This window comes from Trachurus japonicus, chromosome 9, assembly GCF_045865225.1.
Source record: "Trachurus japonicus isolate A0001 chromosome 9, Traja_1.0".
Classification (NCBI taxonomy): domain Eukaryota; kingdom Metazoa; phylum Chordata; class Actinopteri; order Carangiformes; family Carangidae; genus Trachurus; species Trachurus japonicus.
The window spans coordinates 112,535-138,741 of NC_140915.1; the positions used below are offsets into that span (position 1 = coordinate 112,535).

General features: G+C 44.2%; 1 protein-coding gene across 2 annotated transcripts in view; it reads right to left on the reverse strand.

The window, feature by feature from the left end:
• Positions 1 to 21,451, reverse strand: part of LOC146980423 (formin-binding protein 1-like) — a 61,026-nt gene extending 39,575 nt beyond the window's left edge. For both annotated transcript variants that reach the window (XM_085785654.1, XM_085785655.1), the window contains exons 1-8: positions 21,417 to 21,451; positions 19,491 to 19,606; positions 18,573 to 18,623; positions 15,327 to 15,474; positions 14,675 to 14,737; positions 14,485 to 14,580; positions 12,205 to 12,219; positions 10,831 to 10,959 (exon numbers count right to left, since the gene is read on the reverse strand). In XM_085785654.1, the coding sequence (XP_085641780.1) occupies positions 10,831 to 10,959; positions 12,205 to 12,219; positions 14,485 to 14,580; positions 14,675 to 14,737; positions 15,327 to 15,474; positions 18,573 to 18,623; positions 19,491 to 19,606; positions 21,417 to 21,446 (648 nt within the window). In that variant the 5' untranslated portion in view covers positions 21,447 to 21,451. The remainder of the gene's footprint in view (positions 1 to 10,830; positions 10,960 to 12,204; positions 12,220 to 14,484; positions 14,581 to 14,674; positions 14,738 to 15,326; positions 15,475 to 18,572; positions 18,624 to 19,490; positions 19,607 to 21,416) is intronic.
• Positions 21,452 to 26,207: the final 4,756 nt, after the last annotated feature.

The following is a 26,207-nucleotide window of genomic DNA, read 5'->3' on the forward strand; positions in this document are numbered from 1 at the left end:
CAGAGTGTAGTAGTACTGCTGCTGGTCCTGGTTGAACTGGGTTAAACTGGTCTAGTACTGTAGTAGTAGTACTGTAGTACCTGGTAGATAACTGGTACCAGAGTGTAGTAGTACTGCTGCTGGTCCTGGTTGAACTGGGTTAAACTGGTCTAGTACTGTAGTAGTAGTACTGTAGTACCTGGTAGATAACTGGTACCAGAGTGTAGTAGTACTGCTGCTGGTCCTGGTTGAACTGGGTTAAACTGGTCTAGTACTGTAGTAGTAGTACTGTAGTACCTGGTAGATAACTGGTACCAGAGTGTAGTAGTACTGCTGCTGGTCCTGGTTGAACTGGGTTAAACTGGTCTAGTACTGTAGTAGTAGTACTGTAGTACCTGGTAGATAACTGGTACCAGAGTGTAGTAGTACTGCTGCTGGTCCTGGTTGAACTGGGTTAAACTGGTCTAGTACTGTAGTAGTAGTACTGTAGTACCTGGTAGATAACTACTACCAGAGTGTAGTAGTACTGCTGCTGGTCCTGGTTGAACTGGGTTAAACTGGTCTAGTACTGTAGTAGTAGTACTGTAGTACCTGGTAGATAACTGGTACCAGAGTGTAGTAGTACTGCTGCTGGTCCTGGTTGAACTGGGTTAAACTGGTCTAGTACTGTAGTAGTAGTACTGTAGTACCTGGTAGATAACTACTACCAGAGTGTAGTAGTACTGCTGCTGGTCCTGGTTGAACTGGGTTAAACTGGTCTAGTACTGCAGTAGTACTGTAGTACCTGGTAGATAACTGGTACCAGAGTGTAGTAGTACTGCTGCTGGTCCTGGTTGAACTGGGTTAAACTGGTCTAGTACTGCAGTAGTACTGTAGTACCTGGTAGATAACTGGTACCAGAGTGTAGTAGTACTGCTGCTGGTCCTGGTTGAACTGGGTTAAACTGGTCTAGTACTGCAGTAGTACTGTAGTACCTGGTAGATAACTGGTACCAGAGTGTAGTAGTACTGCTGCTGGTCCTGGTTGAACTGGGTTAAACTGGTCTAGTACTGTAGTAGTAGTACTGTAGTACCTGGTAGATAACTGGTACCAGAGTGTAGTAGTACTGCTGCTGGTCCTGGTTGAACTGGGTTAAACTGGTCTAGTACTGTAGTAGTAGTACTGTAGTACCTGGTAGATAACTGGTACCAGAGTGTAGTAGTACTGCTGCTGGTCCTGGTTGAACTGGGTTAAACTGGTCTAGTACTGTAGTAGTAGTACTGTAGTACCTGGTAGATAACTGGTACCAGAGTGTAGTAGTACTGCTGCTGGTCCTGGTTGAACTGGGTTAAACTGGTCTAGTACTGTAGCAGTACAACTGTAGTACCTGGTAGATAACTGGTACCAGAGTGTAGTAGTACTGCTGCTGGTCCTGGTTGAACTGGGTTAAACTGGTCTAGTACTGTAGTAGTAGTACTGTAGTACCTGGTAGATAACTGGTACCAGAGTGTAGTAGTACTGCTGCTGGTCCTGGTTGAACTGGGTTAAACTGGTCTAGTACTGTAGTAGTAGTACTGTAGTACCTGGTAGATAACTGGTACCAGAGTGTAGTAGTACTGCTGCTGGTCCTGGTTGAACTGGGTTAAACTGGTCTAGTACTGTAGCAGTAGTACTGTAGTACCTGGTAGATAACTGGTACCAGAGTGTAGTAGTACTGCTGCTGGTCCTGGTTGAACTGGGTTAAACTGGTCTAGTACTGTAGTAGTAGTACTGTAGTACCTGGTAGATAACTGGTACCAGAGTGTAGTAGTACTGCTGCTGGTCCTGGTTGAACTGGGTTAAACTGGTCTAGTACTGTAGTAGTAGTACTGTAGTACCTGGTAGATAACTGGTACCAGAGTGTAGTAGTACTGCTGCTGGTCCTGGTTGAACTGGTTAAACTGGTCTAGTACTGTAGTAGTAGTACTGTAGTACCTGGTAGATAACTGGTACCAGAGTGTAGTAGTACTGCTGCTGGTCCTGGTTGAACTGGGTTAAACTGGTCTAGTACTGTAGTAGTAGTACTGTAGTACCTGGTAGATAACTGGTACCAGAGTGTAGTAGTACTGCTGCTGGTCCTGGTTGAACTGGGTTAAACTGGTCTAGTACTGTAGTAGTAGTACTGTAGTACCTGGTAGATAACTGGTACCAGAGTGTAGTAGTACTGCTGCTGGTCCTGGTTGAACTGGGTTAAACTGGTCTAGTACTGTAGTAGTAGTACTGTAGTACCTGGTAGATAACTGGTACCAGAGTGTAGTAGTACTGCTGCTGGTCCTGGTTGAACTGGGTTAAACTGGTCTAGTACTGTAGTAGTAGTACTGTAGTACCTGGTAGATAACTGGTACCAGAGTGTAGTAGTACTGCTGCTGGTCCTGGTTGAACTGGGTTAAACTGGTCTAGTACTGTAGTAGTAGTACTGTAGTACCTGGTAGATAACTGGTACCAGAGTGTAGTAGTACTGCTGCTGGTCCTGGTTGAACTGGGTTAAACTGGTCTAGTACTGTAGTAGTAGTACTGTAGTACCTGGTAGATAACTGGTACCAGAGTGTAGTAGTACTGCTGCTGGTCCTGGTTGAACTGGGTTAAACTGGTCTAGTACTGTAGTAGTAGTACTGTAGTACCTGGTAGATAACTGGTACCAGAGTGTAGTAGTACTGCTGCTGGTCCTGGTTGAACTGGGTTAAACTGGTCTAGTACTGTAGTAGTAGTACTGTAGTACCTGGTAGATAACTGGTACCAGAGTGTAGTAGTACTGCTGCTGGTCCTGGTTGAACTGGGTTAAACTGGTCTAGTACTGTAGTAGTAGTACTGTAGTACCTGGTAGATAACTGGTACCAGAGTGTAGTAGTACTGCTGCTGGTCCTGGTTGAACTGGGTTAAACTGGTCTAGTACTGTAGTAGTAGTACTGTAGTACCTGGTAGATAACTGGTACCAGAGTGTAGTAGTACTGCTGCTGGTCCTGGTTGAACTGGGTTAAACTGGTCTAGTACTGTAGCAGTACAACTGTAGTACCTGGTAGATAACTGGTACCAGAGTGTAGTAGTACTGCTGCTGGTCCTGGTTGAACTGGGTTAAACTGGTCTAGTACTGTAGCAGTAGTACTGTAGTACCTGGTAGATAACTGGTACCAGAGTGTAGTAGTACTGCTGCTGGTCCTGGTTGAACTGGGTTAAACTGGTCTAGTACTGTAGTAGTAGTACTGTAGTACCTGGTAGATAACTGGTACCAGAGTGTAGTAGTACTGCTGCTGGTCCTGGTTGAACTGGGTTAAACTGGTCTAGTACTGTAGTAGTAGTACTGTAGTACCTGGTAGATAACTGGTACCAGAGTGTAGTAGTACTGCTGCTGGTCCTGGTTGAACTGGGTTAAACTGGTCTAGTACTGTAGTAGTAGTACTGTAGTACCTGGTAGATAACTGGTACCAGAGTGTAGTAGTACTGCTGCTGGTCCTGGTTGAACTGGGTTAAACTGGTCTAGTACTGTAGTAGTAGTACTGTAGTACCTGGTAGATAACTGGTACCAGAGTGTAGTAGTACTGCTGCTGGTCCTGGTTGAACTGGGTTAAACTGGTCTAGTACTGTAGTAGTAGTACTGTAGTACCTGGTAGATAACTGGTACCAGAGTGTAGTAGTACTGCTGCTGGTCCTGGTTGAACTGGGTTAAACTGGTCTAGTACTGTAGTAGTAGTACTGTAGTACCTGGTAGATAACTGGTACCAGAGTGTAGTAGTACTGCTGCTGGTCCTGGTTGAACTGGGTTAAACTGGTCTAGTACTGTAGTAGTAGTACTGTAGTACCTGGTAGATAACTGGTACCAGAGTGTAGTAGTACTGCTGCTGGTCCTGGTTGAACTGGGTTAAACTGGTCTAGTACTGTAGTAGTAGTACTGTAGTACCTGGTAGATAACTGGTACCAGAGTGTAGTAGTACTGCTGCTGGTCCTGGTTGAACTGGGTTAAACTGGTCTAGTACTGTAGTAGTAGTACTGTAGTACCTGGTAGATAACTGGTACCAGAGTGTAGTAGTACTGCTGCTGGTCCTGGTTGAACTGGGTTAAACTGGTCTAGTACTGTAGTAGTAGTACTGTAGTACCTGGTAGATAACTGGTACCAGAGTGTAGTAGTACTGCTGCTGGTCCTGGTTGAACTGGGTTAAACTGGTCTAGTACTGTAGTAGTAGTACTGTAGTACCTGGTAGATAACTGGTACCAGAGTGTAGTAGTACTGCTGCTGGTCCTGGTTGAACTGGGTTAAACTGGTCTAGTACTGTAGTAGTAGTACTGTAGTACCTGGTAGATAACTGGTACCAGAGTGTAGTAGTACTGCTGCTGGTCCTGGTTGAACTGGGTTAAACTGGTCTAGTACTGTAGCAGTAGTACTGTAGTACCTGGTAGATAACTGGTACCAGAGTGTAGTAGTACTGCTGCTGGTCCTGGTTGAACTGGGTTAAACTGGTCTAGTACTGTAGTAGTAGTACTGTAGTACCTGGTAGATAACTGGTACCAGAGTGTAGTAGTACTGCTGCTGGTCCTGGTTGAACTGGGTTAAACTGGTCTAGTACTGTAGTAGTAGTACTGTAGTACCTGGTAGATAACTGGTACCAGAGTGTAGTAGTACTGCTGCTGGTCCTGGTTGAACTGGGTTAAACTGGTCTAGTACTGTAGCAGTAGTACTGTAGTACCTGGTAGATAACTGGTACCAGAGTGTAGTAGTACTGCTGCTGGTCCTGGTTGAACTGGGTTAAACTGGTCTAGTACTGCAGTAGTACTGTAGTACCTGGTAGATAACTGGTACCAGAGTGTAGTAGTACTGCTGCTGGTCCTGGTTGAACTGGGTTAAACTGGTCTAGTACTGTAGTAGTAGTACTGTAGTACCTGGTAGATAACTGGTACCAGAGTGTAGTAGTACTGCTGCTGGTCCTGGTTGAACTGGGTTAAACTGGTCTAGTACTGTAGTAGTAGTACTGTAGTACCTGGTAGATAACTGGTACCAGAGTGTAGTAGTACTGCTGCTGGTCCTGGTTGAACTGGGTTAAACTGGTCTAGTACTGTAGTAGTAGTACTGTAGTACCTGGTAGATAACTGGTACCAGAGTGTAGTAGTACTGCTGCTGGTCCTGGTTGAACTGGGTTAAACTGGTCTAGTACTGTAGCAGTAGTACTGTAGTACCTGGTAGATAACTGGTACCAGAGTGTAGTAGTACTGCTGCTGGTCCTGGTTGAACTGGGTTAAACTGGTCTAGTACTGTAGCAGTACAACTGTAGTACCTGGTAGATAACTGGTACCAGAGTGTAGTAGTACTGCTGCTGGTCCTGGTTGAACTGGGTTAAACTGGTCTAGTACTGTAGTAGTAGTACTGTAGTACCTGGTAGATAACTGGTACCAGAGTGTAGTAGTACTGCTGCTGGTCCTGGTTGAACTGGGTTAAACTGGTCTAGTACTGTAGTAGTAGTACTGTAGTACCTGGTAGATAACTGGTACCAGAGTGTAGTAGTACTGCTGCTGGTCCTGGTTGAACTGGGTTAAACTGGTCTAGTACTGTAGTAGTAGTACTGTAGTACCTGGTAGATAACTGGTACCAGAGTGTAGTAGTACTGCTGCTGGTCCTGGTTGAACTGGGTTAAACTGGTCTAGTACTGTAGTAGTAGTACTGTAGTACCTGGTAGATAACTGGTACCAGAGTGTAGTAGTACTGCTGCTGGTCCTGGTTGAACTGGGTTAAACTGGTCTAGTACTGTAGTAGTAGTACTGTAGTACCTGGTAGATAACTGGTACCAGAGTGTAGTAGTACTGCTGCTGGTCCTGGTTGAACTGGGTTAAACTGGTCTAGTACTGTAGTAGTAGTACTGTAGTACCTGGTAGATAACTGGTACCAGAGTGTAGTAGTACTGCTGCTGGTCCTGGTTGAACTGGGTTAAACTGGTCTAGTACTGTAGTAGTAGTACTGTAGTACCTGGTAGATAACTGGTACCAGAGTGTAGTAGTACTGCTGCTGGTCCTGGTTGAACTGGGTTAAACTGGTCTAGTACTGTAGTAGTAGTACTGTAGTACCTGGTAGATAACTGGTACCAGAGTGTAGTAGTACTGCTGCTGGTCCTGGTTGAACTGGGTTAAACTGGTCTAGTACTGTAGTAGTAGTACTGTAGTACCTGGTAGATAACTGGTACCAGAGTGTAGTAGTACTGCTGCTGGTCCTGGTTGAACTGGGTTAAACTGGTCTAGTACTGTAGTAGTAGTACTGTAGTACCTGGTAGATAACTGGTACCAGAGTGTAGTAGTACTGCTGCTGGTCCTGGTTGAACTGGGTTAAACTGGTCTAGTACTGTAGCAGTAGTACTGTAGTACCTGGTAGATAACTGGTACCAGAGTGTAGTAGTACTGCTGCTGGTCCTGGTTGAACTGGGTTAAACTGGTCTAGTACTGTAGTAGTAGTACTGTAGTACCTGGTAGATAACTGGTACCAGAGTGTAGTAGTACTGCTGCTGGTCCTGGTTGAACTGGGTTAAACTGGTCTAGTACTGTAGCAGTAGTACTGTAGTACCTGGTAGATAACTACTACCAGAGTGTAGTAGTACTGCTGCTGGTCCTGGTTGAACTGGGTTAAACTGGTCTAGTACTGTAGTAGTAGTACTGTAGTACCTGGTAGATAACTGGTACCAGAGTGTAGTAGTACTGCTGCTGGTCCTGGTTGAACTGGGTTAAACTGGTCTAGTACTGTAGCAGTAGTACTGTAGTACCTGGTAGATAACTGGTACCAGAGTGTAGTAGTACTGCTGCTGGTCCTGGTTGAACTGGGTTAAACTGGTCTAGTACTGTAGTAGTAGTACTGTAGTACCTGGTAGATAACTGGTACCAGAGTGTAGTAGTACTGCTGCTGGTCCTGGTTGAACTGGGTTAAACTGGTCTAGTACTGTAGTAGTAGTACTGTAGTACCTGGTAGATAACTGGTACCAGAGTGTAGTAGTAGTACTGTGGGAGGCTAAAGGAGCATACCGTAGATTCATTCAAGCTGAACGGGCCTGAAAGTTAAAAGCCGGACCCGGTCTGACCCGCAGGTGTTGGAACCAGGACCCTGAATTAAGTTGGTCTGAACCGGCCAAAAGAAGAGAGAGAGAGAGAGAGAGAGAGAGAGAGAGAGAGAGAGGGAGAGAGAGAGAGAGAGAGAGAGAGAGAGAGAGAGAGAGGGAGAGAGAGAGAGAGAGAGAGAGAGAGAGAGAGAGAGAGAGAGAGAGAGAGAGAGAGAGAGAGAGAGAGAGAGGGAGAGAGAGAGAGAGAGAGAGAGAGAGAGAGAGAGAGAGAGAGAGAGAGAGAGAGAGAGGGAGAGAGAGAGAGAGAGAGAGAGAGAGAGAAGCCGAGTAGGAGCCTCCTTTCATTTATTAATATCTGACTGCAGACTGTGTCCACAATCACCCTAACCCCTGGGGGATGTTAACCACTGCAAACTGGAGGCGTCTCTTCCTGGATCTGAACAATATGTTAAAGCAGATATCAGTGGAATGTTTTTGTTAATATAAGTCCTAAATAGTCCTATTTTCCGTCAGCAATCACTTACATGAAGTATTTCAGCCTAAACACGAGTCTCTCCGTCACTCTGCTCTGCTGTAACCCGAGGAGAAAATTTTCCTTGTGGGATATAAGTGTTATCCAATGAGGGGAGAGAACGGCATGAAGGGCTGTGTGTGCAGCCAAGGGATGCGCGTGAATGTGGTGACGTAGCACGAGGACCAATTGATGCCTGACAAGGGCGGGGGCTGCTAACTCATGGTGCGTTCAAGGAAACTCGTACTTTGTGTTTTTCCTTCCTGTGAAGTCATACCAGTTCGATCTGGTACGAGTTCACGGGTCGGAAGTTACGAGTGGCCGTTATAGGGAACTTTCACAGACAACAGGACGGTAAAAACACGAGCTACGGGTTACCTGGAACGCTACCAAGTCGTAGTTGTGACTTGAAGCTGTAACTTACGGTTTCAAAAGCCTGCCTTGAACGCAGCATTAGCCGAAACGGCCGTGCCGATGATATCTGCTTTAAGTGTGGCACTCGAGACAGCAAAGTGTTGGACAAGTGCTATGGAAATATAAAGAATGCATACAGTGCCAGACCAAAGCCCCCCTGTCTAACTCAGACCATAACACAGTCCACCTGATACCCACCTATAAGACGGTTTTAAAGAGCAGCAAACCACTAACCAAGACTGTGACTGTAGGTCTAAGGACAGAGACACTGAAGGGCTCGTTCCTCTGTACGGACTGGGACTTTAAGGGCTCGTTCCTCTGTACGGACTGGGACTTTAAGGGCTCGTTCCTCTGTACAGACTGGGACATCTTTTCATGGTTTAGGTATTGATGAAGCCACAGACACAATTACTAAGAAGGTTATCACAATCTAGGACTGTATCAACCGGAAGAAATGAGCTTTTAGGAATCAGGACAGAATGGGGTTAAAATCAGTGCAAAGGGAACTTAATCAGTCTTTAAGGGAAGCAAGAAGAAAACACAGGGATGTTACTGAACAGAATGTTGCCTGTATGGACTCTAAGAAACTCTGGGTCTCCATCAAAGCTGCTACTAATATGACAACACATAGGAAGTGTGAACTCACAACATGTAATGAGCTGAGCAAAGCTAATGAACTTGACGATTTCTTTCTCAGATTTGATACACATGATTTTTCTCTGGAATGCAATACTGTACTGCAGTCAATTACAACTGACCCCTGTTCAAGGTTGGTAGTCGACCCTTTCCAAATTCAGTCACTGTTCAGCCACGTATGTAAAAAGAAGTCTGCAGGCCCGATGGCATCTCTGCTTTCCTATTGAACACCTTTGCAGCAGAGCTAACTCCAGCATGGTGCCCTGTGTTCCAGAAATCTGCAGACTCTCATTTAGTTCCTGCCCTCTGGAAAAGAGCTACCATTGTTCCCATCCCAAAGAAATCTAGTCCCACAGAAAATAATGATTTTAGACCGGTGGCTGTAACTTCTATTGTCATGAAATGTTTTGAAAAATATATGGTATCCATGTTTAAATGTGACGTTAAATCAGAACTAGACCCACTACAGTTTGCCTATAGGCAGGGGAGGAGCACGGACGATCTGACTCTCAGGCACCTGGAAGATCCCAAGGCCTATGCACGCCCTTTGTTTGTTGATTTTAGCTCAGCTTTTAACACACGGCAGCCTCACCTGCTCCTACAGAAACTGACCCAGATGAATGTTAATCCCTTTATTATTAAATGGTTTTATTCTTTTTTAACAGATAGAACCCAAAATGTCAGAATTAACGACTCAATCTCTGAATCCAAATGCATTAATACAGGTTGTTGGAGCTATTTATTTATTTGTAGTATTTAGTGCTGTTCAGTTTATTATTTTGTTTAGTGAGTATTTAGTTTTGGTTATTCTCAATCAACTTGCTTGATTTCATTGTGATTACATTTCTATTAGTATTCTAGTTTATTATTTGTTTACTTTAGGTGTTTCTTGTTTATTATTTGTGTTTTGTTTCATTTGGGCACGGTAGGGGAGCACCTGAAGTTATATAGGTAGACTGTTGGTAAGGGACCAGCATGCACCTGGGTGGGCAAATGGTTTTTTACCGGAGCGGTAGAGGCACAGGAATTTTCTTTGTTCTTTGTTTGCTCGCTGTTTGGTTAAATAAACCACGCTTTTTGTTGAAACTGGACATTTGTTTGGACATTATGTTTTTCCCATCCGCGTACACCACAACACATGGTGCAACAGTGGCCCTTTGATTAGTATAATTTGAAGTTTGATTTGATACTTTCATTTGTTTGACAATCGGCTGCTACACAGGTGTACCGCAGGGCTGCGTAAGTTCACCGGTCCTGTTCACACTGTATACAAATGACTGCACTAACTCTCTTCCCGGCAACATGTTTTTTACATTTTCAGACGACACCATTCTCAGCCTGCTCCACCAGAACTCAGACCCCTCATCATACTTCACTGAAGTGAACAAATGTGTTCAGTGGTGTGATGAGAACTACCTCATCATCAACAGATGGTGCTGGACCCCCGGTCAGTGAGGGATCACACCCCACTGGCCACACACGGGGAGGAAATGAAACAGGTCACATCCTACAGGTGCCTGGGCATCCAGGTGGATAACCTCTTCAGCTGGAGTGATCATGTTGATTTGGTCTGTCTGTCTGTGTTTTCTACGTAGGCTGAGGGTGTTCGGGGTCAGTCAAAACATGATGTTTCTTTTTTATCAGGCAGTAATAGAGAGCGTTATTAGATATGGCATAACAGCGTGGTATGGTAACCTCTCTGCACAGTCTAAAGCCAAGCTGCAGCGCCTGGTCAGACGGCTATGAAGGTGATGGGGAGGACTGACAAACCCTCCCTCCAGTCCCTCTATGAGCAGTCTGTAGTCAGGCAGGCAGGGAGGGTTTTGTCAGACCCGTCCCACATCCTTCTAGAAAACTAGGAGCTCTTGCCTTCCGGTAGAAGCTATAGACTTCCTAAATGCAGACTGAATCGTTTTAAATTCTCTTTTGTACCCACCTCCATCAAACCTTTAAACAGCTCTGTAGATGGTGTAACGCTGAGGCCTGGGAGGTGCAGTAACTCTTGTTTTTATCTGGGAGATGTGCAATAACTGATGCTTGTTTGTTTGTTTGTTTGTTTACTTTTTAATCTTTTAACCCTTAACTGGGTGTGTCATGAGTGTGTGTACATGTCAACTGTTATTTATGTATTCTATGTATATTGAGTCAGCTTTTTTTTTGCCATGCACTGAGTCCACAACAAATTTCCCCTGTGGGACATTAAAGTTTATTCTATTCTATTATTCTATTCTAGTAGTACTGTAGTACCTGGTAGATAACTGGTACCAGAGTGTAGTAGTACTGCTGCTGGTCCTGGTTGAACTGGGTTAAACTGGTCTCGTAGTCTTTCCTCGACTCTTCAGCCGCCTGTTGTTTCTGTTGAGCCGTCTGACGAGCCTGTAAACAACAACAACAACATGGATTCAGTTCATGAAGCGTTTACAGACACGTTGAGCAGCTCATCAGTTTATCCACAAGTCTCCAAACGTCATCTATGGTCTAAACCAGAGTAGTCTACTTGCCAGCCCATAGGGCCCCATTGTGAACCCGGAAATGTTGAGTACCCCAAAGTTTTATGTTAGAAATAGATAGTATGGGTCCCCAGTGTTCAGAAACTGCTGGATGCTAACTTATATATATTGGGCAATTAGCATAACTGAAGCCGGAAGTGACCAGATTTTAACCGCCAGTGGGCCGATTTTGATGGATTTTGAAATCTGGTCATTTCCAGTTTAGACAGCCATTTTGAATTTTGAAAATGTCAGAAATGGATTCAGCATCATCAGTAACCCCTAAAACCACTCCAATATTGCCCAGATCAGCCAAGCAGTTGTTGAAATATTGCCCATAGCAATTATGCTAATGTATGCTAATTATGTCAATTATGCTAATTGTTCATACAAGTTAGCATCCGGCAGTTTCTGAATAGCCTACTGGGGAGCCATACTATATATTACTTCAAATACATGAGTTATATGTCCAACCAGCATCCATCCATCAAAATCGGCCCACTGGCGGTTAATATCTGGTCACTTCCGGTTTAGACAGCCATTTTGAATTTTGAAAATGTCAGAAATGGATTCAGCATCATCAATAACCCCTAAAACCACTCCAATATTGCCCAGATCAGCCAAGTCCATTTTGTTGAAATATTGCCCATAGCAATTATGCTAATTTATGCTAATTATGTCTGTTATGCTAATTGCCCGATATATATAAGTTATCATCCGGCAGTTTCTGAATACTGGGGACCCATACTATATATTTCTAACATAAAACTTTGGGGTACTCAACATTTCCGGGTACTCATTGTTTGTTTGGTGGAATTGCACGTTTACGTTTCCATGGTTTTCAGTCGTTGTCATAGTTACGGTAAACGCATGGATCTATTAACGCTGGCTTTTAACACGGATGTCAGTCTGTGTGATATCCACTGTTAAAAGCTGCTGTGATGATCCATGTGTTTTACACATTTACATTGAAAAAATAAAATCCATGCATTTACCGCGACTACTGAAACCATGGAAGCGTAAACATAAAATTCCACCGGAAGAACAAAACCAGGAACACAGGCTTAAAGATGGCTAGCATAGCATCTGTCTGGGTTCTGGTATAAGAGGAAATAAATCAATGAGGTCTTACCTTCAGTGAGCAGCGCTACACACACACACACACACACACACACACAGAGAGACACACACACACACACACACACAGAGAGAGACACACACACACACACACACACACACACACACACACACACACACACACAGAGAGACACACACACACACACACAGAAAAATAATGATTATCATCAGAGTTTGTGTAGCACTTTTCAGAGCCTTGGCTGTGTTGTAAACCACCGACTGATGCCCCTACTGCCCCCTACAGGCTGATCAGTGTACTACAGGCCAGTAGATCCTTTACACTGCAGCACTACACAGAATACAGGTATCCCAGAATGCATTTCACTCCAGCCGACAGCAACAGCGGCTAAAAGCTGGTTTAATTCCTCCTGTCCAGCTGTTAATACGTCACTTTATCAAGTTTTCATATCTTTTCATGTGAGTTCAGAGTTTAGTTTAGATCCAAACGTGTGGTCAGTTTAGACTGTTGGTTCATTTACTCCCACGTTTTCAGAGAAGTGGAGAGGGACGGTGGGACCAGATGTGGACCAGATGTGGACCAGATGTGGACCAGATGTGGCTGTGACACATCAGTCTATATTACATTTAATTTTATTCTATTAAAGCAGAAGTAAGTGGTCCGGTGGTTTTGGCTAATGCTGCGTTCCAGGCAGGCTTTTGAAATCGTAAATTACAGCTTCAAGTCACAACTTACGACTTTGTAGCGTTCCAGGCAACCCACTCGTGTTTCTCCGACCTGTTTTACCTGTGAAAGTCACTATAACGGCCACTCGTAACTTCTGACCCGTGAACTCGTACCAGATCGAACTGGTACGACTTCACAGTCGGAAAAATACGAGTTTCCTTGAACGCACCATAACAGTCCTCGTCCCTACGTCACCACATTCACGGCGTTCCTTGGCTGCACACACAGAGAGGACTGCCCCTTTATGCCGTTCTCTCTCCTCATTGGATAAAGGTTGTAGGATACAAGGAAAGTTTTCTCCTGGGCTCAGAGCAGAGCAGAGTGACTGACAGACCCGTGTTTCAGACCAAACACTCTATAGAAGTGATTGCTGTCGGAAGATACAACTATTTAAGACTTAGATTAACACAAACATTCACCTTACTTCTGCTTTAAGCTACATAACAGATGGATTATTATTATAGCTAGTCCTTCTTTTTAGTGGGAAATCTGAGGGATTGCTGTAAGCCCTCATTGCAAAAATGCCCAGGAGCAGTGCATTGTGGGAAACAGTAGGCGAGGTCGACTGGTTGGAGGCATACTGGAGAATTGTATGACATGTGGGTATTTTTGATGTACTGCAGATTTAGCTTGTGTTTACTTCTTACTACAGTCTGTACTACAGGAGAGGTGGTGGTTTCCAATACAGTCGATGTTACAAGAACATAGAAATCTCTACAAAACAGTGATACAAGGTCTTCACCTCCTACCAGGACATTGCCCTAATAAGAATGTATTCTTAGCAATTCTTGCCTGGTTAAATAAAGGTTTACTACTACTACTACTACAGAACAGAGTATAATAAGAAGTGACTGAGACGAACAGGGTGTAAAGACCGTGATCTCAGCATCTAGAATAAGTTCTGTCTGACTCATCCAGCAACGAGAGAGAGGGTTAAAGGTCAGACCTTCTCTCCGTCCTTAGTAGATAGCTGTAGACTAACTGTGCGTTCACACCAAAAGCTTCCAAAGCGTCAAAACGCCGGAAGTCAATTCATTTTCAATGAGAGCCGGCGACACTGAGCGTCCAAAGCTTCAACAGGCGTCGCCGCGCTTCCAAAGCTTCCAAAGCGTCACCAGAGGAGAAGTTGAGCCAGGTTTAACTTTAGGGTAATTAGCTATGAAGTGGTTCGGCAGCAACCTGTCAGAATAGAGACGTCCTTCGGCTCCTTTTTTTCCCCTTTTTTCTGTATTTCAGCTCCCCAATGACCAGCGCGATCGAACTTCGACGTCAGTCACCTGACGAGCGGCCAAAGTGACTGAAAATATTTGTCGTTTTGGAAGCTGTCTTGTCTGACGCTAAGTAAACCTCGAGCGTTTTTGACGCTTTGGAAGCTTTTGGTGTGAACGCACAGTAAGGTAGCTGAAGAAGGCGCCTACAGGTGTATGTAAATAGGGTTAGGGTGTGTGTGTGTGTGTGTGTGTGTGTGTGTGTGTGTGTGTGTGTGTGTGTGTGTGTGTGTGTGTGGGGTGTGTGTGTGTGTGTGTGTGTGTGTGTGTGTGTGTGTGTGTGTGTGTGTGGTTAGGGTTATGTACATGTAAAAGGTCAGACCTTCTCTCCGTCCGTCCGACTGTCCAGGTCGATTCTGTCCGACACGTGTTGAGCTCGTTCTGCTTCTTTACAGTCGCGCTCGAACCGACGTTTACTCTGAACAACAACACAACGACGAGCCAATCAGACACAGCTTCAGATGTGTGTGTGTGTGTGTGTGTGTGTGTGTGTGTGTGTGTTCATCACTTACAGACTCCAGTTGTTTCCATGAGCTCTCAATATGCTGCTGGGCGCGGCGGCCATCTTGAAAATGCTGCAACAGAAACGGAAAAAGCTCAAACTTGTGATGAACTGGAGACGACGAGCAGCTCCATCACAGAGACAGAGACTTAATTCACCTTAAACAGATCACGGTTTGTTCCTTTACTTCACGGTTTGTTTCAAAATGTAAAAAAAAAATGTAAAAAAAAAAAAGCAAAAAGAAAAGAAAAGATTATGATAAAGATTTTATTCTGTGGGTAATGGGGACGGGACTAGATCAGCTTTAGCTTCTCCCGCTTTCCCTTTCGGCCATGTTGTGTATTGTATTATTGAACTAAGATGAAGTGTGATGATGATGATTTAAATTGACATGCCCCAAATAAACACATTGATGATTGATTGATTTACTTCACGGTTTGTTCCTTTACTTCACGGTTTGTTTCTTTACTTCACGATTTGTTTCTTTACTTCACGATTTGTTTCTTTACTTCACGATTTGTTTCTTTACTTCACGATTTGTTTCTTTACTTTACGGTTTGTTTCTTTACTTCACGATTTGTTCCTTTACTTCACGGTTTGTTCCTTTACTTCACGGTTTGTTTCTTTACTTCACGGTTTGTACGGTTTGTTCCTTTACTCACCGTCTTCCTCTCGGTCTTCAGCTCCTGGGTGAACCGTGTCAGCTCACAGACGACCTGCGAGCTCAGGTTATCGGCCAGTTCCTCTTTCTGAACGGCCACTTCACTCAGCTGACGGAGAGTCGCTGCAAACGCCAAACACCAGGTGTACCTGTAACAACCAATCAGAGAGCAGCTGTACCTGTAACAACCAATCAGAGAGCAGCTGTACCTGTAACAACCAATCAGAGAGCAGCTGTACCTGTAACAACCAATCAGAGAGCAGGTCTACCTGTAACAACCAATCAGACAGCAGGTGTACCTGTAACAACCAATCAGAGAGCAGGTCTACCTGTAACAACCAATCAGAGAGCAGGTGTACCTGTAACAACCAATCAGAGAGCAGCTGTACCTGTAACAACCAATCAGACAGCAGGTGTACCTGTAACAACCAATCAGAGAGCAGGTGTACCTGTAACAACCAATCAGAGAGCAGGTGTACCTGTAACAACCAATCAGAGAGCAGGTGTACCTCTAACAACCAATCAGAGAGCAGGTGTACCTCTAAAGAAGAACAGGGCTCAGGGGCAGCATATATAGCTAACAGGAGAAGAACAGGGGCAGCATATATAGCTAACAGGAGAAGAACAGGGGCAGCATATATAGCTAACAGGAGAAGAACAGGGGCAGCATATATAGCTAACAGGAGAAGAACAGAGGCAGCATATATAGCTAACAGGAGAAGAACAGGGGCAGCATATATAGCTAACAGGAGAAGAACAGGGGCAGCATATACAGCTAACAGGAGAAGAACAGGGGCAGCATATACAGCTAACAGGAGAAGAACAGGGGCAGCATATATAGCTAACAGGAGAAGAACAGGGCCCAGGGGCAGCATATACAGCTAACAGGAGAAGAACAGGGGCAGCATATATAGCTAACAGGAGAAGAACAGGGCCCAGGGGCAGCATATATAGCTAACAGGAGAAGAACAGGGGCAGCATATACAGCTAACAGGAGAAGAACAGGGGCAGCATATATAGCTAACAGGAGAAGAACAGGGGCAGCATATATAGCTAACAGGAGAAGAACAGGGGCAGCATATATAGCTAACAGGAGAAGAACAGGGCCCAGGGGCAGCATATATAGCTAACAGGAGAAGAACAGGGGCAGCATATACAGCTAACAGGAGAAGAACAGGGGCAGCATATATAGCTAACAGGAGAAGAACAGGGGCAGCATAAATAGCTAACAGAAGAAGAACAGGGGCAGCATATATAGCTAACAGGAGAAGAACAGGGCCCAGGGGCAGCATATATAGCTAACAGGAGAAGAACAGGGGCAGCATATATAGCTAACAGGAGAAGAACAGGGCCCATGGGCAGCATATACAGCTAACAGGAGAAGAACAGGGCCCAGGGGCAGCATATACAGCTAACAGGAGAAGAACAGGGCCCAGGGGCAGCATATACAGCTAACAAGAGAAGAACAGGGCCCAGGGGCAGCATATACAGCTAACAGGAGAAGAACAGGGCCCAGGGGCAGCATATACAGCTAACAAGAGAAGAACAGGGCCCAGGGGCAGCATATACAGCTAACAGGAGAAGAACAGGGCCCAGGGGCAGCATATACAGCTAACAGGAGAAGAACAGGGCCCAGGGGCAGCATATACAGCTAACAGGAGAAGAACAGGGCCCAGTGGCAGGATATACAGCTAACAAGAGAAGAACAGGGCCCAGGGGCAGCATATACAGCTAACAGGAGAAGAACAGGGCCCAGGGGCAGCATATACAGCTAACAGGAGAAGAACAGGGCCCAGGGGCAGCATATACAGCTAACAGGAGAAGAACAGGGCCCAGGGGCAGCATATACAGCTAACAAGAGAAGAACAGGGCCCAGGGGCAGCATATACAGCTAACAAGAGAAGAACAGGGCCCAGGGGCAGCATATACAGCTAACAGGAGAAGAACAGGGCCCAGGGGCAGCATATACAGCTAACAGGAGAAGAACAGGGCCCAGGGGCAGCATATACAGCTAACAAGAGAAGAACAGGGCCCAGGGGCAGCATATACAGCTAACAGGAGAAGAACAGGGCCCAGGGGCAGCATATACAGCTAACAAGAGAAGAACAGGGCCCAGGGGCAGCATATACAGCTAACAAGAGAAGAACAGGGCCCAGGGGCAGCATATACAGCTAACAGGAGAAGAACAGGGCCCAGGGGCAGCATATACAGCTAACAGGAGAAGAACAGGGCCCAGTGGCAGGATATACAGCTAACAAGAGAAGAACAGGGCCCAGGGGCAGCATATACAGCTAACAGGAGAAGAACAGGGCCCAGGGGCAGCATATACAGCTAACAGGAGAAGAACAGGGCCCAGGGGCAGCATATACAGCTAACAGGAGAAGAACAGGGCCCAGGGGCAGCATATACAGCTAACAAGAGAAGAACAGGGCCCAGGGGCAGCATATACAGCTAACAAGAGAAGAACAGGGCCCAGGGGCAGCATATACAGCTAACAGGAGAAGAACAGGGCCCAGGGGCAGCATATACAGCTAACAAGAGAAGAACAGGGCCCAGGGGCAGCATATACAGCTAACAAGAGAAGAACAGGGCCCAGGGGCAGCATATACAGCTAACAGGAGAAGAACAGGGCCCAGGGGCAGCATATACAGCTAACAGGAGAAGAACAGGGCCCAGTGGCAGGATATACAGCTAACAAGAGAAGAACAGGGCCCAGGGGCAGCATATACAGCTAACAGGAGAAGAACAGGGCCCAGGGGCAGCATATACAGCTAACAAGAGAAGAACAGGGCCCAGGGGCAGCATATACAGCTAACAAGAGAAGAACAGGGCCCAGGGGCAGCATATACAGCTAACAGGAGAAGAACAGGGCCCAGGGGCAGCATATACAGCTAACAGGAGAAGAACAGGGCCCAGTGGCAGGATATATAGCTAACAAGAGAAGAACAGGGGCAGCATATATAGCTAACTGGAGAAGAACAGGGCCCAGGGGCAGCATATATAGCTAACAGGAGAAGAACAGGGCCCAGGGGCAGGATATACAGCTAACAGGAGAAGAACAGGGGCAGCATATACAGCTAACAGGAGAAGAACAGGGGCAGCATATACAGCTAACAGGAGAATATTGAGTATCATACGAGGCTAAAGACGACTGCAGCTGGATGTGTAGCCTACTGCTCTCTAGGACCTTGGAGGTAACAACCAACACACTGACGGACTAATAACAACCAGCTGGAGAAACACTGACCTGCTCTCATCCTCTCTGCTTCTCTTAGGGTGGTACTTCTTAGACAGGTTCCTGCAGACAGACACGTAGAGAGAGACAGACAGGTAGAGAGAGAGACAGGTACAGAGAGACAGACACATCAGAGAGAGCAAACCAGAATGAACTTTTGCACCTTTGCACTTTATCTCTCAGGAACTCTTTAGGTCCCACTACCAATGGAAGTGTTGTAAAAAATATCAATGTTTTATCTTGTTATAGTTGTTTTGTTGTGTCCTTGTTGTCTGTATTGTCATGTTGTTTATAATACTATGTTTCTCTGTCACTGTACTGTTTTCATGTTTTGGGACTCTGGATGGAAATGAGCAGCTGCTGCTATAATCCAGCTCATTTACATGTTTTTATATGTTCATTGATGTCACTGTCCCACCCAGATAAACTAATAAAGTAAAGTATGTTCTGACATGATGCCAGATGACCCAGGTTCAGGTTCAGGTGTCAGGGTCAGGGCAAGGCATTTTTATTAGTATAGCCCGTTTTTACCAACAGTTTGCCTCAAAGGGCTTTACATCCCATCATAACAACATCCTCTGTCCTTAGACCCTCACATCCACTGAGGAAAAACTCCATGGAAAACCCTTTTAACAGGGAAAACCAGGAGAAAGCTCAGGGTGAGCAACAGAGGAGGGATCATCACCCAGGACAGAGATGTTGTTACAGGGTCGGGGCTGCGTGGTCATCAGGGTTAAGCGCTTTGAGACTTGTTCTTCAGGTGAAAATACGCTCTATAAACACAATTTATTATTATTATTATTATTATTATTATTATTATTAAGGGTCATTCAGGGGTCATTCAGGGTCAGGGGTCATTAGGGTTAGGGGTCGGGGGTAATTCAGGGTTAGCGGTCATTCAGGGGTCGGGGGTCGGGGCCGCGTGGTCACCTGATCTGTTTGGCGTAGCTCAGCTCGATGTCGGCTCGCTCCTTAACGAACTTGGTGTATCGCTCCAGGAAGTCGATTCCCCAGCTGGTGTGTTTCTCCAGGTTGTCGAACTGATCCTGACACGAGACACACAGAACATCCATCAATCAATACACCGATCGATCAATACATGTATCAATCAATACACTGATCAATCAATAAATCCATCAATCAATACACCTATCAATCAATACATCTATCTATCAATACATCCATCAATCAATACACCGGTCTATCAATCAATACACCGGTCTATCAATACACCGGTCTATCAATACATCTATCAATCAATACACCTATCAATCAATACACCGGTCTATCAATACATCTATCAATCAATACACCTATCAATCAATACACCGGTCTATCAATACATCTATCAATCAATACACCTATCAATCAATACACCGGTCTATCAATACATCTATCAATCAATACACCTATCAATCAATACACCTATCAATCAATACATCTATCAATCAATACACCTATCAATCAATACATCTATCAATCAATACACCTATCAATCAATACATGTATCAATCAATACACCGGCCTATCAATCAATACATCTATCAATCAATACACCTATCAATCAATACACCTATCAATCAATCAATACACCTATCAATCAATCAATACACCTATCAATCAATACACCGGCCTATCAATCAATACATCTATCAATCGATACATCTATCAATCAATACACCTATCAATCAATACACCTATCAATCAATACACCTATCAATCAATACACCGGTCTATCAATAAATCCATCAATCAATACACCTATCAATCAATACACCGGTCTATCAATACATCTATCAATCAATACACCGGTCTATCAATACATCTATCAATTAGCCAATACATCTATCAATCAATACATCTATCAATCAATACACCTATCAATCAATACATCTATCAATCAATACACCTATCAATCAATACACCTATCAATCAATCAATACACCTATCAATCAATACATCTATCAATCAATACACCTATCAATCAATACACCTATCAATCAATACATCTATCAATCAATACACCTATCAATCAATACATCTATCAATCAATACACCTATCAATCAATACACCTATCAATCAATCAATACACCTATCAATCAATACATCTATCAATCAATACACCTATCAATCAATACACCTATCAATCAATCAATACACCTATCAATCAATCAATACACCTATCAATCAATCAATACACCTATCAATCAATACACCTATCAATCAATACACCTATCAATCAATACATCGATCAGTTATTATGTTGTTTTTTTGTTTTTTTTGTCAAAACTTTATTGAAACGCTCCACTCAGTCAGAACATCATAATAATGAGACATAAAGTGAATGAAGTCATTAACATAAGTAACATAAACATAATAGTTATTATGGGGTTGTAGTCACCATAGTCACCATAGTTACCATAGTTAGTTACCATAGGTACCGGACAGACAGACCATCATGCTGCAGCAGCTGTGACGTCACTCACCGTGTTGCTATGGCAGAGCAGCAGACAGGAGCACGAGGCCTCACGTAGCTCTCACTCACACGGTGACCGGCGCCGTTATCACCTGTCCGGTTGGTACCTATGGTAACTATGGTAACTACCTATGGTAACTATGGTAACTATGGTAACCATGGTAACCCTATAAGGTAGTAGCCTACCAGTAGATAGGATACCTACCCAGAGCTCCGTGCCCCAGTTGCAGCTCATGATGCTGATAGATCCTAGATCTCTAGATCCTCCTCTCCTCTACCTCCGCTGCTGCTGCTGCTGCTGCGGTCTGTCCGGTACCTACGGTAACTATGGTAACTATAGTAACCCTATAACCTATATATATATATTATAGACACCTACCCACAGCTCCGTGCCCCAGTTGCAGCTCATGATGCTCTGATGGATCTGATGATCCTAGATCCTCCTCCTCTTCCTCTCCTCCTCTTCTCTTCTCACAGCGACGATCACCGCGAGCTGCCGCTGTCCGCCGCCGCGCGCATCCTACCGACACCGACACTTACCGACAGACAGATCTACCGACAGACAGACTCACAGACAGACACCTACCGACCTACCGACACCGACAGACCTGCAGACCGACCGACGTGTATCTGTATCCGTGTCTCTGCAGCAGAGGACGCAGCGCTGACGCTGCTCGGTCCCTTTGTCATCAGATGCTGCTGAGATTCTGTGTGTGTGTGTGTGTGTGTGTGTGTGTGTGTGTGTGTGTGTGTGTGTGTGTGTGTGTCTCTGTGTGTGTGTGTGTGTGTGTGTGTGTGTGTGTGTGTGTGTGTGTGTGTGTGTGTGTTCTGCGCATGCTCGTCTGCAGCCCCGCCCTGCTGTCACAGTCACACGGCCCCAGTTCAGCTGTAACCATGGTGATGATGGTGAAGATGGAGACGAAGCCAGAGCAGGGGCGGAGAGAAGCAGAGTGGGGCTGTGGGGGGGGGGCTTACAAAACATGAATGAAAAAAACATGAATGAAAAAAAAACAAGAACGCAACGTATTTTGTGTATTTCAAAATGAAAATCCAATAACAATCTAACACAAAAAACTAAAAAATGTCTGGTTTTTCATATCAATTTTAGGCTCAGGTCAAAAAAAAAAAAACGAAATGGAAAAACAAACAGGCAGCAGGACTGAATTTGATTTAATTTAATATTTAATTGGTTCTGGTTTACGTGACGATATCAAAGAGACGCAGTCACAAGATCAGTCCTAGTTTTCATAGACGAGATCCACGGAGCTGGAGGGAAAAACACCTGAACGCAGCTACAGACGTCATTTAGGAGGTGAAGGCACGGTATTTTTTATTTGAGCCTAAAATTGAAATATGAAAAACCAGGCATTTTTTCTTTTTTTGTGTTAGATTTAAAAACGAAAAGCAAAATAATTTGTCACTTTTTCCTTTTCTGATTTTTAATTTCCAATCGAGAATAGAAAGAATGAATGATACACGGATTGGAGGGAGGGGGGGGGGGGTCAGTGGATTCTCTTCTGATGAATGGGAATTAAAAAACAAAAAATTATTGGTTTATTGGATTTTCATTTTGAAATACACAAAATAAAACTGAAACACGTTGCGTTGTTGTTTTTGATCAAAGAAGAATTAACTAAAATTTAAAAACAGTTTGATTTCCTTGAAAACGACATCAACAACAGTTTATTTATTTGTTTCTGTTGACTGTTGACTTTATTTTTTATGTGAAATAGAAACATGAAAATCAAACTGTTTTTAAAGTTAATTCTTCTTTGATACTCAAAAACAAAAACACTTTGTGTTTCAGTTTTATTTTGTGTATTTAAAACTGAAAATCCAATAAACGGATGATTTTAGTTTTTTTGTGTATTTTGCTTTTGGATGTGTCCTCTGTGGTCGTCCATAGCAACCACAGGACTGTGGCTGTGTCCGAAATCACCCCCTACTCACTATATAGTGACCAGGCCATTTTGTAGTGGTGTCAGAATGTTTAGTGATTATTAATGTTCACTATCTAGTGACTGAATCTATCCCACAATTCACCGCGAAATGTAGTGAACATCCGATGGAGCAAGATATCCCATCATGCATTGCGGTCACGGATCGACGCCGTTAACACACCGGCCCAGAACGACCGGTGTAGCTACCAAATAAATGAAGTAGTGACCGGTGTAGCTACCAAATAAATGAAGTAGTGACCGGTGTAGCTACCAAATAAATGCAGTAGTGACCGGTGTAGCTACCAAATAAATGCAGTAGTGACCGGTGTAGCTACCAAATAAATGCAGTAGTGACCGGTGTAGCTACCAAATAAATGAAGTAGTGACCGGTGTAGCTACCAAATAAATGCAGTAGTGACCGGTGTAGCTACCAAATAAATGCAGTAGTGACCGGTGTAGCTACCAAATAAATGCAGTAGTGACCGGTGTAGCTACCAAATAAATGAAGTAGTGACCGGTGTAGCTACCAAATAAATGCAGTAGTGACCGGTGTAGCTACCAAATAAATGCAGTAGTGACCGGTGTAGCTACCAAATAAATGCAGTAGTGACCGGTGTAGCTACCAAATAAATGAAGTAGTGACCGGTGTAGCTACCAAATAAATGCAGTAGTGACCGGTGTAGCTACCAAATAAATGCAGTAGTGACCGGTGTAGCTACCAAATAAATGAAGTAGTGACCGGTGTAGCTACCAAATAAATGCAGTAGTGACCGGTGTAGCTACCAAATAAATGCAGTAGTGACCGGTGTAGCTACCAAATAAATGCAGTAGTGACCGGTGTAGCTACCAAATAAATGCAGTAGTGACCGGTGTAGCTACCAAATAAATGAAGTAGTGACCGGTGTAGCTACCAAATAAATGCAGTAGTGACCGGTGTAGCTACCAAATAAATGAAGTAGTGACCGGTGTAGCTACCAAATAAATGCAGTAGTGACCGGTGTAGCTACCAAATAAATGCAGTAGTGACCGGTGTAGCTACCAAATAAATGAAGTAGTGACCGGTGTAGCTACCAAATAAATGCAGTAGTGACCGGTGTAGCTACCAAATAAATGCAGTAGTGACCGGTGTAGCTACCAAATAAATGAAGTAGTGACCGGTGTAGCTACCAAATAAATGCAGTAGTGACCGGTGTAGCTACCAAATAAATGAAGTAGTGACCGGTGTAGCTACCAAATAAATGCAGTAGTGACCGGTGTAGCTACCAAATAAATGAAGTAGTGACCGGTGTAGCTACCAAATAAATGCAGTAGTGACCGGTGTAGCTACCAAATAAATGCAGTAGTGACCGGTGTAGCTACCAAATAAATGAAGTAGTGACCGGTGTAGCTACCAAATAAATGCAGTAGTGACCGGTGTAGCTACCAAATAAATGCAGTAGTGACCGGTGTAGCTACCAAATAAATGAAGTAGTGACCGGTGTAGCTACCAAATAAATGCAGTAGTGCAGCAGCCTCAATAAATGTGTCCAGCTGCCAGAGTTGTCCGGTTGCAGCTTCCACAGACTCCCACAACAAACGTCGGAGCAAATTTCCTAACAAGCGTTATAAACTGACCACAGACTCTGGATAGCGAGGCTAATTTCTGTTAGCCCGTCTATGGTGTTTTACATTAACGTTAGCATTAAGCTAGCGGACATTATGCTTAGTTGTGACACTGGCTGTGTGTGTTTTGAATGTTGTTTCAAACTATGTGGGTTTGATTGAACATCTTTGATGCTTAAATATATATATATTACCGCTTAATATATTGCTTTACTCCTCTACACCGGCCGTTGCCATGGTTGTATCCATGGTACCTGCACCAGCTGTTACAATCGCTGTCGGAACATTTTAATTACGCGACGTAATACGTCATTAACTGTGCGGCGGAGTAGTGTCCGAAAGTGTTTTTTTATTTGACCAGTGAGTCCACTATATAGTCCACTATATTGAATTCACTATATAGGGAGTAGGGAGGAGGGAATGAGTGAGTGATTTCGGACACAACCTGTATGATTCTGTCCCATATTGAATAATGTTTCACAACCTGCACCTAGTGATGGTCCTTTGCGCCATAGCTCATGAAGCAAATAGTATCGAACCAGTGTGCCGAGGCGTGGTTTGGTCACGTGACTAGTGACGTATGAACCACTTCACTGCTTCAGTCGCTCATGAAGCAGCGTTAATGTTTTGGTTGTCTCGGCTCTCTGTGGGAGCGGAGCTGAGCCATCAAAGCACATACAAACTGAGGCGACAGAGATTTGGTTGTTAAGTGTAGCGTCAGGCCGTTAGCCTGTCAGAAACTGAAGGATATTACTAAACCATGGTAGGTTTGGAGGAGTGGGAAAGAAAATGATTGAAGCGTTCTAACATTCATACTTGTAGGATTTGAAGAAGTATGAGCAGGTGTACAGCTGAGGTTGAAGACTAATAAATATAACCGTTTGGAAATGCTAGTCAGATCAGTGGCGCATACAGATTATACACGCTCGGTGATCAGATGTCCCGGGATCAAATCCAGGTCTTGGCGTAAGAATTATAAGTTATATCACGTAATTTTAATAAAGCTTATGGGGACCGGCCTCCCCTCCCTTCCCATGGACCAGTCTGCCACCCAGTCCTCCCATCAAGCTGACCGGCTCTCCCTGCCCCCCCCCCCCCCCTCCCCTCACCAGAGACTGCCTTCATCAACTCCTGCTAACATTTCCATATTTCGCACATTCTGTGACAAACTGTAAACTGTTTTCTTGTCTGTAACAACATCTATTGCACGTCTGTCCGTCCTGGGTGAGGGATCCCTCCTCTGTTGCTCACCCTGAGGTTTCTCCGACTTTTCCCTGGTAAAAGGGTTTTCCATGGAGTTTTTCCTCAGTCGATGTGAGGGTCTAAGGACAGAGGATGTTGTTACGATGCCATGTAAAGCCCTTTGAGACAAACTGTTTGTAAAAACGGGCTATACAAATAAAATTGCCTTGCCTTGCCTTGCCTTATCTAGTTTGCAATGACATCACTCTACACCATAAACTGTTTGGACTTGTTTCATAAGATAATGTGTAGCCTATATGAATCAATATATGCCAAAAAAGATACAGAGTCTTAACCACAACTTAATGTTGATTTTATATTTTATTGTGTCATCTTAAAACCATACATAAATGTAGTGTAGCCTACTGTTGTTGAACAGGAGTGTG